Source organism: Ictidomys tridecemlineatus, chromosome 2 (assembly GCF_052094955.1).
Source record: "Ictidomys tridecemlineatus isolate mIctTri1 chromosome 2, mIctTri1.hap1, whole genome shotgun sequence".
Taxonomy (NCBI): Eukaryota; Metazoa; Chordata; class Mammalia; order Rodentia; family Sciuridae; genus Ictidomys; species Ictidomys tridecemlineatus.
The window spans coordinates 5,025,669-5,041,589 of NC_135478.1; the positions used below are offsets into that span (position 1 = coordinate 5,025,669).

A 15,921-nucleotide genomic window follows, 5' to 3' on the forward strand; every position below is an offset into this window, starting at 1 on the left:
CCCCACCCCAGGCCTGGGCAGACACCCAGCTCCAGGACTCCGCGAGCACTTGGAACCTCACCCGGGAGTGAACAGCAGCCACTCCTCTCCCACCAACACCTCGGACCTCTCGAGCTGGGCGACTGCAGCTCCATCCTCCCCAACAGGCCCTTCAGCCAAGACCGGAGGGTCCTAATACCACCAATCACCACTCAGTATGGGCGGCCAAGTTACTCCATCCCTGAGGACCCCAGCCCAGCAGATCCCCTAGGGCAGTTGATCCCCCTACCTTTCCTAGGCACTGGTCTTCCTGTCAACAAGCAGGCAGGGTCCCAGCCAGGGCAAGTCCCTCCTCTGGGGCTGCAGTTTCTTCTCTGACCTTGAACACCTGGCCTCTCCATGACAAGCTGGCCGGCTCCCAGTCACCAGCCACCACCACCCCCAACCCCAGAGAAGCACACAGACCATCCAAGCTGCTCTTCTGCACTTTGGTGTTTTATTATTTCCAAACCTCAGGCTTATGTACAGGAAATAAGAGCACTGATAAAGACAGACCTAAAATGGCCTGGCTGGTGTGGCCAGCAGGCCCCTGGGAGCTGCAACCTTAGCCCCACCACCCTGTCCCCAGGGGGAGTTCCCCTCCTGAGAGCCTGTTGGCACTGTGTGGTTGGTACACCCATCACCATGGACCCGCTGTCAGCAGCTCCAGTCTGGTGCTGTGGGGCACATCTCCTGCCACCAGACACGTGGCACCTGCAACCCCTTCCTTGTCCAGCTGGTTCTCTAACTCCCTGTCTGAGCTCCAGGCATAGACCAGAGTACTGTCCCCAGAGGTCTATAGTTGCCAGGGGTGATGCCCCTGTATATGTGACCCACATGATCCAGCCGCAGAGCTCCCTGGTCACTGCTGCCTTGCTCAGAGGATCTGCTCTGAGCCGGAGGCAGAGATGTCCAGGAGGCGCCAGGCTGCGTAGGGGTTGAGCTCGTCCTGATCTCGGCAGAGGGCCCACATGTACAGCATGCGCAGCACCTTGTCCTGTGGAGCAGAATGGGGCATGAGGGACTGGGGCTCAGGAGGCAAACTGGGACAAGGGGCTATTGAGAGGCAGGGGAGGACACATGGATCAGGGAGGAATCAGGGTGCTGGGCTGGGTCCCACTGCTCAGGTCTTGGTAAAATTGGACAACTGATGATGCATCCTCTGATGACCAGGCCCAAACTCCTGTCCTGGGTTTCTCCCCATTCCCACCAGGTCACAGAAATTACTGGTTCCAAGCTGGCATCTGTGCAGGGTGGCCACAGGCAGGGTCTTGCGGGTGGGAAGTTGTGCCCTCTCCCCCCAGAGTTCCCCCACTTACCGGGTCACCCTCAACCACCTCGCCTTTGGGATTTCTGATCACCATCACCAGCTGGGCCTGGAAGGTGATGATCAGCACGGGACCCTGCTCCATCATCTTGCCCATGGCCAGCTGCAGGTAGCAGAGAGGGCAGCAAGCCTCAGAGAAGGGCCTAGCCCTCCCTGCTGCTCCTGGAGGTGGACCCCTGCTGTGGCCCTTCCTCCTGAAGCACTGCCACTCAGACCAGGACTGGTCCACTTCTAGGAGTGGGGGGACATTTCCCATGAGACTCTTCCCATAATTTCAAAGACCAGGACTTATTAGACTGTGAATGTGCATGAAGGCCACAGGGGGGAAAAGAGGGAGCTGGCTCTGACATTCCTACTGCTCCCCAGAGGAAGGAAATCGGGAGGGGGGGTAGACCAGCCATTGGGGGCTCTCAGGAATGCAATGTCTGGGCAGTGCCCCAAACCTGCCTAATGACACAGGTGCTCCTGGAAGCATGATGGAGTTGCATCCTGATAAAACCATCAGAAGTTAAAAATTGGGGCTGGGGATGTGGCTCAAGCAGTAACGTGCTTGCCTGGCATGCGCGGGGTGCTGGATTCGACCCTCAGCACCACATAAAATAAAATAAAGATGTTGTGTCCACCAAAAACTAAAAAATATTAAAAAAAAAAATCTCTAAAAAAAAAGTAGTTAAAAATATCACTGCTGAACACACACCGAATGCACCCAGCCTACTGCGCATCCTGGCGTAGCCCAGCCTGTCTCAGGCACGCCATGACACCTACGTTAGCCTACATTTGGGCAAAATTCTAACACAAAGCCTATTTATAATGAAGTTATTACAAGGAATTTTAAATCAAAATTCTAAGTACAGTTTCTACTGAATGTGTATGCTTTTGCACCATCATAAAGCAAAAAAATCTGAAACCACGGAAGTGGGGGATCACCTGTATCCCAACCACAGGACTATGGAAGTCCCTTTCTGCAAAGGAACCCTGCAGCTCATTTAAACGCCTGCCTATACTGAGTGTCGGTGCTAACCAGCAGGTTGTCCCAGTCCAGGTGAAGCTTCCCCTGTCCCCTGTGTGGACCACAGCCCCCACCAGTCAGGGCTCCACCCTCAGAGGCACTTACGTCAATGTTGTCAATGTCTAGGACGCGTGAGTGGAACTGGAGGCCCAGGGCCTTGGCCTGCTGGATCGGGTGGGCCAGCTGACTGTAGGTCTGCAATGAGAGGCCAACATGCCGGTGTGGACGGCCATCCAGGGCAGGTCACAGACTCAGCACCACTTGGAACCAATGTCTACACACCCTGGCACCTGGGTGAGCAGACAGTGGGAGCAGAGGCCAAGAGCATGGGTCCAAGAGGAGGTAGGTGCCACCAACCTGCTGGCCTGAATCACACACTTTCCTCTTTATGGGAAGAGTGTGTCTCCCAAGTGGAAGCTGTATTAATCAGCAAACGAGTAATTCTGCTGGAACGCCATCCAAAGCACTCCCAGGGCAAGGGGGCGGATCCTTGGCTGGTCTCTAACACTGGGTATTTACCTCCGCTGGACTCTTGGCCTGGAACCGGATGCCTTTTCTAGGATTTGTCCTAAACCTAAGGGTGTCTCTCTCATGGACCAGCCCCAAAAGACACCCTCACTGCTCTATGCCTGCTCTCAGACTGCGGACACGGCCCCCAAGACACATGCAGTTATGGACACATTCACTAGAAGCTTCTCTGGGCTGGGCAGGCCCCTAGGATGCAAGACACTCTGAAGGCATATACTTTTTATGGAAATAAATGATTCTCAGAAGAAAAAAAAACCGTGCCAATCCTGCTTTTGGCTTTTTAGAGATGACATTTCAAAAACACCTCAGTGAGCAGCTAGAACTTCAGCTGTGTTTCCAGGAGCACCAGCAGCTCTCTGGCAAAGATGATCAGCCACAGCTTAATGGTCCCAAACTAAAAAAAAAAAAAAAAAAAACCCACAACTCATAAATGCCTGCTGGATTAGTCACGGTGCAGGGGAGTATTTAAAAGGGAAACCTGACAGAATCTTCTGCTTTTTCCAAGTTGTTTGTGAGCAGGGTGCAGAATAGAATGAGCCAAAAAAAAAAAAAAGTCCGAATTGCTTTAAAGAAGCTGGGGAGGAAAAACAAAGCATATGGCCAAAGAGGCAGCTCAGGGAGAGTGAGGAGGGTGAGGCAAGATGGCCTGAGCAGACAGGCGCTGGGAGCTCCACAGGCATGGGGAGGCTGCCAGGAGCGGGGCAGACAGTGTCTGCTCTGGGGATGCCTGCCCAGCCTCCTTGTGCTGACTCTGATGGTGGCCCCAAGGCCCCGAACACTGACCCTGGGAAGCAGCCGGGCCTTGTCAGGACGTGCTGCTCCTCCCTGGGCAGTAGCTCTTGTAAGAACAGCCTTGTTCTTGTAAGACTGTAAGACTGTAATCTTGTAAGACTGCCAGGTGCTTTGTACATCTAGGTTGGCAGTGTACCCTTGCACCCCAGTGAGGTAGGTGTGGTGATAAAGTCTGGCTCAGGGGACAGGTGAGCCAGGTTAGTGTGGTACCCGCCATGCGTGAAATTCAGGAGTGCCAAGGGAACATCTGGTTTCTTTACCCAGGGTAATTCACTGACCTTTTTCACCCTCTGCTTGACCCCTGGACTCCAAGCCTGTGCCCCAGGCCACCTTGGCCACAGGGTCCTGCATCATATCTTTACGGCCACCTGACCAGAGCAGGAAAAGATGCTCAACAGGCCATCCTGGAAACCTTACCTTTACTCCATAGCTTAAATCAATTATGGCTCCTTAATTAAAAAAAAAAAAATTGTGGTATTGGGACTTGAACCCAGTGGCACTCTACCATTGAATCACATCCCAGCCCTTTTAATTTTTGAGACAGGGTCTCACTGACTTGAGATCCTCCTGCCTCGGCCTCCAAAGCAGCTGTGATGACAGGCGTGCACCACATGCTTGGCTCTTAATCAAAATTAATTTAAGATGGGGGGGGGGGTGGGCAGGAGGCCCAGGAAAACTGGCAGCTCTGTGACATCAGGTTGTCCCTTGGCACTGAGTAGGAGGAACCCTTTCTTACTGAGGAGCTTCTGTCTGCATGCAGAGGACCTGACGCCCACGGGCAAAGATGCATGTGCAGAGGGAGGGCTGGAAGGCTGGCCCTGGGCTCTGCATGGGGCGAGCACCTCTGGTGTGGCACTCAAGGGCACAGACACATTTGCTGAGGGAGAGATGGGGGGCTCTGTGCCAGCGAAGCATCTGACACAGACTCGCTCCCTTCCAGAGCCAGGGTCATCCTGCTGTCCCATCCTCAAGCTAGCTAAGCAGCCCTTCTTCACGTGGTCTTTTGGGGGGTGGGGGGCCTGGGGATGGAACCCAGGGCCTTGCTGGGCAAGCACTCTACCACTGAGCCACACCTAGCCTTTCTGGTTTTTTTTTTTTTGGCAGAAAAAGAGAGAAAGAAAAAAACAGTACTCACAGCTTCATAGCACCAATCTTTGAGAATGTCGAGCTCTCCAGAAATCATGGCCTAAAAAGGGAAAAGAAAAAAAAAAGTGTGAGAACTAAGTGGGCTTTTGAGGTAGAACTCTTGAGAACATTCTCTGGTGGGGGCCTTTCCTCAAAGACCCCTGGCCCCTCAGCCTGTGAGTCTAGAGAAGGACAGTTCCACAGGAACCTGGCTCAGGGTTGGATCTAGGAAGGTAAGGGAAGTGCGGGGAGGGGGGCGAGGGGCAGGAAGGAGCCAAGCTCTGAAGGAGAAACTGTGGCCAGGCTGAGGCCCAGCACCCAACTCCCCCACCCTCCTCCCTGCCTAAGTGGTGAAAAGGACATGGGAGCGGAAGGACTTCTTGTGGTCCCACAACAGGCCTGAAGAAAGCCTGGCCTTGGCAGGTGGGTGGCTGCAGTCCGACTTAAGCAACACCCCCCTCCTCACAGACGAACGGGGGAACAAGAGCACTTCAATGTGGATTGTGGGATTGCCAGGGACAAGGCCCAGGAAATGTCCCTCGGTTATGGGTGTGGCTGGGGCACCCTATTAGAGCATGAGTGCGGTGGGTGCCTGCTTCTCCCTGACCCCGGAAGGCCACTCCTGGGCACCTGTGAGGAACAGCCTCAGGCAGGGAGAAGGGAAGTGACACTAGGAGACGCAGGACAGGGTTCCGGGGAGGCAGGGTGCTGCCTGACGACAAGGAGGAAGGAAGACTCATTCCTGGAGCAGCCAACTCTGGGCAAGGCTCGACCCCCAACTGTCACCATCCCTGGAGCAGCGTGGACCACGGTAGGGTCAAGCCCCCTCCTGAGACCCTGTCATGGGTGCACGTAGTTAGGCATCTGTACCCTGGACAAGGCAGAGGGCAGGCCTGTGGGGCAGCTGCAGCCAGGTAGGAGCCTAGAAGTATCTGCTCAGAAGACAGCTCCAGCGGCCACGCTCCCCTGGGGACACTAGACTGGGACCCAGAGTGCTGCCTGGGTAGGAAGAAGTTGGCCAGAGCACCAACCACCCCAGGAGGGGCCCTGCTAGGGCGTGGCAAGCACCTCCAGGACGTTGGGGATGATGTCATTCTCGCACTGCTTCAGAAACCGGTCCTTGTCGAAGGCCGGGTCCACCCGCAGGATCTCAGTGAGCACCTCTGACATCTCCGTCTTGGAGAACAGGCCTCCTATGGGAACCAGAGCCTGGGGTGAGTCAGGACCCTGGTTCCCTCCCCACTGCCTGCCAGGTGTGGGGGACCCCTCCTGCAGCACAGCACTCACCCAGCAGGTCAGTGACCCTATCGGTCAGGGCCCGGGATGCTCGGATGAGCACGTTGTCACTCTCATCATATTTCATCTTCATCTCAAAGAACCCTGTGGGGGAGGGGGTTGAGAAGGGCCCTTTCCAGAAAGCTGTAGGACTCCCTACAGCCTCTGTGAGACCCACCCCGGACACGACTGTGCCCCAGAGGGGATCTCTGAGCCTGCCTCCTTATCTGTGCCCAGGACTGCTGCCTGCTGACCTACCTGGCGAGGTCACGGAGACCCTCGGCTGGGGCCCTAGAGGGGCTGTGCAAGTTATGGGTTGCCACCCCTGCTGGCTGTGGCTTCCACTACAAAGGAAACAGAGGCCTCTAGTGGTCCTCCCAAGACAAGGGACAAGGGCAAGTGGCCTGGTGGCTCTCTGGCTCAGCACCTGGGAAATCCCATGCCCAGCACAAGGCAACTCCAGCCCCAGTGGCTGCCACGGGGCCCTGGCTGGCCCTGACCTCTGAAAGCACCAGGGTTCCTGGGGTCCTGACCATTCTATGAGGGGGCAATTGCCTGGCATCTTGGTAGCAGAATCTATAACTGAACCATCAGGTGGCCTCATAAAGATGACCAGCCCTTTGGAAACCGTCTCCATTTCTACAAAATGGAAATCTGTCCAGTGGCCAGAGTGGGCACACTGACCAGTGTCTACTACCATCACCCCGCCAGAACTTGACAGGAGGGCTGTACTCACGATTGAATACCACGTTGTTGTCTTTGAAGTCCTTCCACTGCTGGTACCACTTGGAGTCCTTGTGCAGCACGACTCCCAGAGCCTCCCTGGGCAGGACGCTGGTGTAAGCTGTAGCCCTGGTGCCGCTGAGCCCTCCCATTACCATGGGAGGGACAGCAGAGGGCGACCCTAGGCCCACAGCCACGATGACCCCATCCTCACCTCCTGCCCTCTCTTCTCCCTCTGTCCCACCCTTCTGGCTCCTTCCATTTTTCCTGAGGGAGCCAGAAAGCCCAAGCAGAGACCAGGCCGTGGCAGACCACAGGCATGATCCTGAGGATGGCGTCAGGGCAGTCTGGGACCTACTCGTTGGGCTCAAAGACTTTCTCTTCTTTGAACTTCTCTCCTGAAAACTCCGTCCTTTTCCTCAACCGTTCAGGCCTGCGGTAAGGCCCAGTCTGCCCCAGAACACTCTGGTCGATCTCCTTCTTCACAGACTCTACCCCCTGAAGGAGAGCAGCAGACCTGTGAATGCCTGGGTGACCACCAGCCTCACCCGGACGCCACCCCGGCTGCCATGCTGCCTGGCTCAGCTCCACTCACCTGGGAGAGGGCCTTGAAGGCCGCCGTCTTGCCCAGCTTCTCCCCTCCCTTGGACACAGTCTCGGCAGACTGTTTGGCTGTCTTGGCAGCTTCTTCCATCCCCTCCTTGATCTTTCGGCCAAGGTCACTCTTGCTGACTTCGTCAAGACTCTACTGAGACAGATGTAGAGATGCGCATCCACACAGCACCCACCCAGACCTGGACAGGTCCACCACTTAAAGCTGGGACCAGCAATACACACTCAAGAACACTGCATTCAGTTTCTGGGGTACAGAACCCCTGGCTCCAGGCCAAATACTGGGTTTAATGACCTCTCCCCCAAATAGGTAGGAGTCCTCCAGAGGGCAGGGAACCACCTGCAACAGGGACTCCAAGGAGCAGCAGTGCAGGGTGAGAGTGGCCGTGAGGGTGCCCGATGCCAGGTCCTCAGACCTGCACCCAGGCTGTCCCTCCTGGTGTCTCACATCCACCTCACCCTTAAATGGGGGCAACGTCATCAGCGTCCAGCAGATGGGCCATAGTCCTGCCTCTCCCCAGCTGACCTCGACTCCAGAAGCCTCCCGGACAGTGTGGCTGCCACCACAGTCCTCCGCACATTCACCACACCACTGCCAGGCCAGCCCGTCACAAGCCGTTCCCCCTGCTGTCAACACCCCCTGACCCAGGGTTCCTGTGACCCCAGAGGACTCCTGGCCACATCTGCCCATTACCTCCTTCACTGTTCCCGTCAGCTCCCCCAGCTTCTTTTTTATCGCCTCGCTGGTTCGCACAGTCTCCGACTCGATGGTTTTCTGTGATAAAGAACATGGCTTCTTTTTATTCCTACACAAGTGAGCTTTACCTTATAACCAAAGGCCCCAGGAGGCGCTTTCTCTATAGCCCAAACTCCCCACAGAGGCCCAGAGGCCTCCCCCACAGGTTCCACACAGCCCACAGCTGGGCTGGTGTCTCAGCAACTGCAGGCTCCTTGCCAAAGCCAGCAGCCTAGGTCCACCTGGCAGCCACCTCTAGAGCACGGGCACCCCAGCCCTGGGTCTTCCTCTGGGTGGCAGGAGGTAGTTCCCTTTCCACTTGGCAGCAGTGTTATCTTGAAGGGCGGCTCTTGGCGTCATCTTCTCTTACTCTGCCTTCCACCCTGGCCACCTCCCCCAACCTCAGCCTGCTATCCCCAAATCAGCCCTTCCTAATGATTTGCCATCTAGCTGAACACTCAGTGAGGCATTCCATCCTAGTGAGCAACTTGGGGACACTCAGGGAAAAGGCCTCTTCCATGACCTGCTAGGGATCAATAGAATAAAATACCAAACCAGATGTGGTGGTACAAGCCCATAATCCCAGTAACTTGGGAGACTGAGCCAGGAGGATCGCAAGTTCAAATAGTTTCAGCAATTTAGCGAGACCCTAAGAAACTCAGTGAAACCCTCTCTCTAAATAAAAACACTAAAAGGGCCGGGGATGCGTCTTAGTGGTTAAGTGCCCCTGGGTTCAATCCCTGGTACATTAAAAAAATATATAAAAATAAAAATAAAATAGAATACCAAGCAACCTGGGGCAAGTATGCCCTGAGGCTCAGCCACTCATCTTTAGGATGGGTAAGCTGTCCTCCTGCAAAGCCCTTACATGGTGTTCACATAAAGGTTGCCAAGTCAAGTCCAGGCTGGTACTTGGTAGCTGCTCAATAAAAGTCAGCAATGGTAATTGATAATGACCCTGGCATTGTAACCCAGTTTCTACCACTACAAACAAAAGTTCTCAGGAGGAGTACATCTAAAAGATCATGTGCCATAGATGACCCAATGTAGACCTGACCCAGCTGGTTAGGAGATGAGACTCCAAGACTGTCTCACAGTTCCCAGGAGAAGCTGATGCTGATGATCTGCGGACTGTGTGGGTGGGAGTCGGGGGTGGGGAAGGCGACAGGGGGTGGAACCAGAGCCCCGTGCATGTTAAGCACAACTCTACCACTGAGCTACACCCCAGCAACGACACAAAGTGCACTGCAGAGAAACCGCAGAAACAAGAGACCTGGGCAACCCACTCCTGTCCTCTGGGAACTCCTCATCAGTGCAGCAGCCTCACCTCCTCACAAGCAACCCCTTCCTCAACCACAGGGCCCTGTCCTGGAAACAAGTGTGGAAGGGGGGCGGGGTTGGGGGACAGAGCAAAGGGACTCACATATTTCCTTCTGGCTTCCTGGAGCGCATCAGACTCTTCCAGCTTCTTGGCTTCATCCCGGAATTTTTTTATACTTTCTTTCATCTCTTTGTTTTTGGCCAATTCTTGTTTGATGTTATCTACCAAGCCAGACAGAAAACCCTTTCTGTTTCCAGAGGAATATGATTTGGACTAGAACAAATGTAAAATAAAAAGTTAGAGACTGGAAGAACACATATGAAAACACCCAGTAACTACTGAGGGACTGGAAGGCATTCTAAAATTTTTTTATTGATTCAAGTTCAAAAATGAATCTCTTATCTATTTCTCTCCTTTTTGCAGAGCTGGGGATCAAACCCAGGGCCTTGCCATGTCAGGAAGACACTCCACCATGGAGCCACATCCTCAGAAGATGAATTAAAGAAATACCTGATCATAAAGTGTGGTACAGTTAGCCCTTTGTATCCACAGGTTCCATATTTTGGAATTCAACCAAACACACATAAATACATTTTAAAAAAGAAGCTGGGTGCAGTGGCACATGCCTATGATCCCAGAGACTGGGGAAGCTGAAGCAGAAAGATCACAAGTTCAAAGCCAGCCTAGGCAACTTAGCTATAACCTGTCTTAAAATAATAAAATAAAAAGAGCTGGTGGTAGAACACCTCTGAGTTTAATCCCCAGAAACTGCATCTGTACTGAACATGTACAGACTTTCTCCTTATTATTCCATAAATAAATGCTATCTCCACAGCATTTACTTCACTAGATATTTTAAGTAATTCAGAGATATTTACAGTCTAGGGGAGGACTGTGCAGATTCTATGCAAATATTGTGCCATTTTATTGAGCCTACTCACATTGTGTTATCTATAGGGGTCATGGAACCAATCCCTGGCAGATACCAAGGGAAACTGAACATCCAACAGTGGAATATTGAGAAATGAACTCTTAAGCCACAAGGAAACCTGAAATGTACACTACTAAGTGTTAATGAAGTAATCTGCAGGACACAGTGGCGCATGCCTGTTAATCCCAATGGCTCAGGAGGCTAAGGCAGGAAGATTTTGAGTTCAAAGCCAGCAATGGCGAGGGCGCTAAGCAACTCAGTAAGATGTTGTCTCTAAATCAAATACAGAAAAGGGCTGGGGACGTGGCTCAGGGGTTGAGTGCCCCTGAGTTCAATACTCTGTACCAAAAAAAAAAAAAAGAAGCCAATCTGAAAAGGCTACAGATTGTATAATTCCAACTCTATGACTCTCTGGAAAAAGTGATCAGTGGCTGTTGGGGATTGGGGGAAGGAGCGATGAAAGGCAGAGCACAGAGGATCTCTAGGAGTGAAACTACTGTGTATGAACCTGGACACATGTTGTGGTATAACGGTCAACAGGATTCATTTGTCAGGAGCCACAGAATGTACAACACAGAAGTGGTCCCAGCCAGGCAGGGGTGCACACACCTGCAATCCCTGCAATTTAGGAAGCTAAAGCAGGAGGACAATTTAGCAAAGCCCTCGACTTAGCAAGACCCTGTCTCTAAACATAAAAAGGGGGCTGAGATTGTGGCTCAGTGGTAGAGTGCTTGCCTAGCACATGGAATGCACTGGGTTCAACTCAGCACCACATAAAAATAAACAAACAAAGATATGATTCCATCTACAACTTAAAGATTTTTTTAAAAAATGAGGTAACTCTTTTCATTGCCTTATTTTATTCATTTATTTATTTTTTTATGTGGTCCTGAGTTTTGAATCCAGGGCCTCACATACGCAGGGCTAGCACTCTATCACTGAGCCACAACCCCAGCCCAAGATTTTAAATATAAAAATATATAAAAAGGGCTGCAGATGTAGTGATAAAGCACCCCTGGATTCAATCCCCAATGCCCCCCCAAAAAAATCCCAAAGGTAAACTATGGACTTCAGTAAATAACAATGTATCAATACTAGCTTATCAATTGTAACAGATAATCCCACATACTAGACTTGAATAACAAGGCAAACAATGTGCCCAGGGAGGAGGTAGATGGGAAGTCTCTATACTTTTTGTTCAGTTTTCCTATAAACCTAAAACTGATTTAAAAGAAAGTCTATTTAAGGCAAAACAAAACACAGTCTCCTTCCTCACCAGAAGAAACAAAGGACAAATGGCTAGGCTAGGTCCTCATGAACATTCAAATATCCTCACATGAACCCAAAGCAAAAGTCAACAAGACGGAAGGGACTCTCATCCCAGGGATAAACTGTGAAGAACTCTGTAGGTCCTAATTCCAAAATCCAGCACAGGGCTTCTACTCTTCCTGGCCCCTCTAAGAAAACTTTGGCCATTTCTGGTATCCAGCTCTCATCCATGTCACCCAAGAGCCTGGTGACCATCACAAACCTCCCTTTCTTAGCCCATAGGAGAAGAGTCACAGAGAACCTGCATCTTGGGGAAACCCAACACATCCAGATGCAGAGAGAAACCAAGGTGCAGCTGCAAATACAGGAGCCAATGTCACACACTACTTAGGGGTACATGCTTCGGGTCAAAGCTGGACTTAAATTCTGCTTTGCTATATGTATAGCAACAAAAGGGCTCAATAAAAATAATTTTAAAAATGCTTAAAAAGTGATGTAAGAGAGTCAACACAGGGAAGTGGCCAGATGTGTTTACCTCATTTAGGATATGCCACAATAGCTGAGGGGCTGCTTTCCCAACATCAAAGTTGACTGCCTCCCTGGCCTTTATCAAGCCAAAAGAGAAAGCAGCAGCTACCCTCGTGCTGCTCTTTGGAGAGATGGCCAGGCCTCTGGTTGGTAGGCCGCAGCCTCATTCCCATCCCAGCCTTTCTCCAAAGGAAGTCCAGGTCCTAAGACCTTCAGGGATTCTGCCATCTTGCACCAGCCCTTCCATATATTCTAGGGCTGCAAACTGTGGGTGTAGGGGACTGCACAACTAAGGAAAAGAACCATGGGGCCTGTCCTATATCCGCAGGTTCCAGAATAGAATCAGGGGGCTAATTAGCTGCCTGCAAGGAATTAGCTGAGTTGAGGCCTTGGGTGTAGGAAGAGAGGGTGTAGGTTGCCCTAGCATACATTGGGGCTTCCGGTCTCACTCATAGTGTGATACTAACAGAAGCATGGGCAAAGAGAAGTGACCAGGACAAAGTGAAGTCCAGAAACATCAGAGTGACTCTGATTCAATGCCTAAAGGGCTGTCTCCCAAAAAAGGGGACAACTGTGTCTGATGAGGGACCCAAGGGCAGAGGCAATGGGGAGAAAAAAATTTGGCGCACACAGGGGCCTTTTCTAGTCATCAGAGCACTCAGTGTGCTATTCTGTGAGGTACGAGTACCCGATTCCCAACAACATCAAGCAGGATGCTGCCCAAGCACTTCCTGGCATACTGAGAAGATCTGGCACACTAGGCTCTACATCTTCAAACAACCTGGGCACAGAGGCACACCACTGACATACCCCTGGTATCATGAGCATGGTATCGGGATGCCACTTACCAGTGGCAGCTCTCCACCTGGCCGGCATATCTGGTAGGCTGAACCATGGGGTAGATTGTGGCTGGAAAGAAACTGGACTCCACTGCCAAGGCATCTCTAATTGGAAGAAAAAGGAGAAAGGTCCATTCAAACAATTGTTTGTCTAGGAAGTAAGCAGACCACTCAAAAATGCTGGAGTCACCTGCAATGCATTTGCCAATTTTGATGAAGTGTTTGCCATATGCTAGAGAATCTGCAACCTTCCCAAGTCTGAGAAGCCAATGGAATCTGACAGAAAAGAGAAAATACTACATCTGCACTTCCAAGGCATATTCCTGCCTCTGAAACTGGGAAGTAGGGACTGGGGGTCAGAGGTCCCAGGAAATGTCAACCTGTGGGGAAGAAGGCTAAATATATCAGTACAACTTAATCCCTTAGCCTGAAAGAGGACATGCTAAACTTCCATGCCAGTGGCAAGCAGTCTTCTGTCACAAACCCACCCCACTCTTGCTAGCCTCCAAAGACAAGAGACCTGAATTTTCAGAGGCAAACTCATAACTTACTGCCCCACCGACAATGCTGAAATAAACCTGCAATGTCCTGGTCAAAAGTTGGGCTGCAAGCAGAGCAATTTAGTGGAGTCATTCTGGGAAAAACCCCAGTCAATTTCATGTGAAAGGCACTTTCTTCTCTTACCAAATGATGAATGTTAAGCTGGATTCTATTCTACTCTGCACCCTAACATCAAACACTGAAGCCTAGTGCACTAAAATCAAATGACCTAATAGAACCACTCTTCCATTTCCTGGGCCTTTTCTTTTTTTTGAGAGAGAGAATTTTTAATATTTATTTTTTTTAGTATTTGGCGGACACAACATCTTTGTTTGTATGTGGTGCTGAGGATAGAACCCGGGCCACACGCATGCTGGACGAGCGCGCTACCACTTGAGCCACATCTCCTGGGCCTTTTCTTTCTCTATTCCCTACCAGTTCTGGCAACCACCCGCAACATCCCAAATTTACACAAGTACCACTACTGCCTAATGGTTAGTCAAGGATAACTCTTGGGAATGTAAATAACTTGTTTTACGTCTCTATATGCTTACACCCACTGATTCCAGAAGCAGTAACATCAGCAATCCTATGAAGTAAAAGAAGCTATTTAATCTGGGAGAGAAATCTCATGCTAGGATGAAATCTGAGTTTAGTTTCACCTAACCTCAAATTTGCCCAATCCAAATACGTGTAAATTCAACCTCTAAGGAGTAATCAATACTGATTCAAAGACACTATTTATCCTGATATTCACTTCCTGTGAAACATTTTCCTTCCTCTTAATCCAAGACTCTGTATTCAGGTTGATCCATGTTTTGGACCTGTCAGTCACCTAATAGCTCTAGGACTGAGGGCAGGTGGCTTAACTCTTCTGAGTTTCTAGTTCCTTCAACTAATGAAACAGGACGAAAGGATCACAACATGATACACTAGCTTCTGAGTGTGCATTACAAGCCCCGATTCCCATCGCCCTATGGACCCGAGAGTTCTCAATCTTAGGGCGAGAAATAAGTCCCGCACTTCCACGCTGGGCATGAGGAGAGGCAATGTTGGAAATGCCCTCGGTAGAAGACCTGGCATTTGAACGCAAGCTGTGAATGTCACTTTCTTTGCTTTCACTTGGCTACTTTTTCTCCAAGGGGCACTGTCGCTCGAACCACCATTCACTTCCCAGTGCACATGGAGTCTGATGAGCGAGAGGTGACTAGCTCCCCTTCAGGCTCTGCGCACAGCCGCCCCCAGCTTGGTGTGCTCGGTCCCCTTACTCAGGCCTCGCTACGTGCTCTCTGGCCCGGCCTCAGGTGACCCAAAGACCCAACCCCAAGCCTCCACGGGAAGGGCTACAAGAGCCGAGGGCCTGAGGAGGAGGCCTCGGAGGCTGCTCACCCAGAGCCCCCTAAACCCACTCGCCAGCCCCGCAAGTCCGCTCACCCGCGGACAGCGGCACCAGCCACCCCGCAGCGCCGCCGCCGCCATGTTGGAAGATCCCGTGTGACCTTCTCGCGGCGCGGCCGGATGGCGTCAACCGCCGCGACCGCCTAGTGCACCGTGGTCCCTAGAAAAGCTGGCCCAGCGGGCGGGGTTTCAGAGAGGGAGAGCTTTCTGATTGGGTATGACGTAATTGGGGGCGGAGAGAACGCGAGCGAGCAACAAAGCCGTCCGTGGTAAGGGCGGGGCCTAATAGCGGTCCCCCGGGAATTTCTAAAGAGCTGGTCTTCTGATAGGGCAGGGTTTTGGAAAAACGGAGCATATGACTGGATGTGGGTGGCCTCAAAGGAGGCCCAGGGGGCGGGCACTCCTGTGAAGTTCAGACCTGTGGTTGGGCGACATCGAGAAGGGGCGGAGCCTGAGGGCGAGGATTGAGTCAGTTCGGTGATTCCGCTACAGTCGGTTCAGGGATCTGACAATGTTTGATTGACAGGGACTGACATCCGCAAACTGTTTGCTCCAAGAACGAGAGCGAAGGAGCTCGCTCTTATACAGCACTTTGAGAAGACACCTATTGGTTCCGACCCAGAACAGGAGGGCGAAGCGATACCAGGCTGGGTGTGGACTAGTCTTGCCCTGAGTTTGTTTTTCATTTGGAGAATGCCGCCATCAAGTGGTGGCACATTGACATGGTTATTCTGGGGAGGAGGAGGGATGATACCTTGGGGGAGAGAATGTATGTTGCCTGGTTGTCCTCTTGAAGCTTTTTGCATTGTTAACCCCTGATGTGGACTTGTGGAGCTCAGTTCCTTGAAAAAGATGCCGCTTGTGCTGTAGAATATTGAGGCAGCATCCTACCTTGAGGTTCTATTCTCAAATTCATCACTCCCTGGTTATTTTACTACATGTTATTAATG

The 15,921-nt window shown here is 51.7% G+C and overlaps 1 protein-coding gene across 1 annotated transcript; it reads right to left on the reverse strand.

The window, feature by feature from the left end:
* Positions 1-453: 453 nt before the first annotated feature.
* On the reverse strand, positions 454-15,163 carry Timm44 (translocase of inner mitochondrial membrane 44). Its single transcript, XM_005332139.5, has 13 exons — positions 15,008-15,163; positions 13,043-13,138; positions 9,569-9,739; positions 8,104-8,184; positions 7,393-7,542; positions 7,156-7,295; positions 6,811-6,896; positions 6,087-6,179; positions 5,868-5,992; positions 4,810-4,860; positions 2,460-2,549; positions 1,338-1,448; positions 454-1,015 (listed from the first exon to the last, which is right to left on the reverse strand). The coding sequence occupies exons 1-13, from the start codon at positions 15,050-15,052 to the stop codon at positions 896-898; spliced, it is 1,359 nt and encodes a 452-aa protein (XP_005332196.1). The 5' UTR covers positions 15,053-15,163; the 3' UTR covers positions 454-895.
* Positions 15,164-15,921: the final 758 nt, after the last annotated feature.

Bases quoted from the DNA above. Each gene is read 5' to 3' on its own strand.
- Timm44 (XM_005332139.5), bottom strand. From the start codon at position 15,052: ATGGCGGCGGCGGCGCTGCGGGGTGGCTGGTGCCGCTGTCCGCGG. The intron at 9,740-13,042 runs GTAAGTGGCATC...CATTTGTTCTAG, and splicing joins CAGGTGGAGAGCTGCCACTG to TCCAAATCATATTCCTCTGG. The intron at 6,180-6,810 runs GTGAGTACAGCC...CCTCCCCCACAG, and splicing joins CAACAACGTGGTATTCAATC to GGTTCTTTGAGATGAAGATG.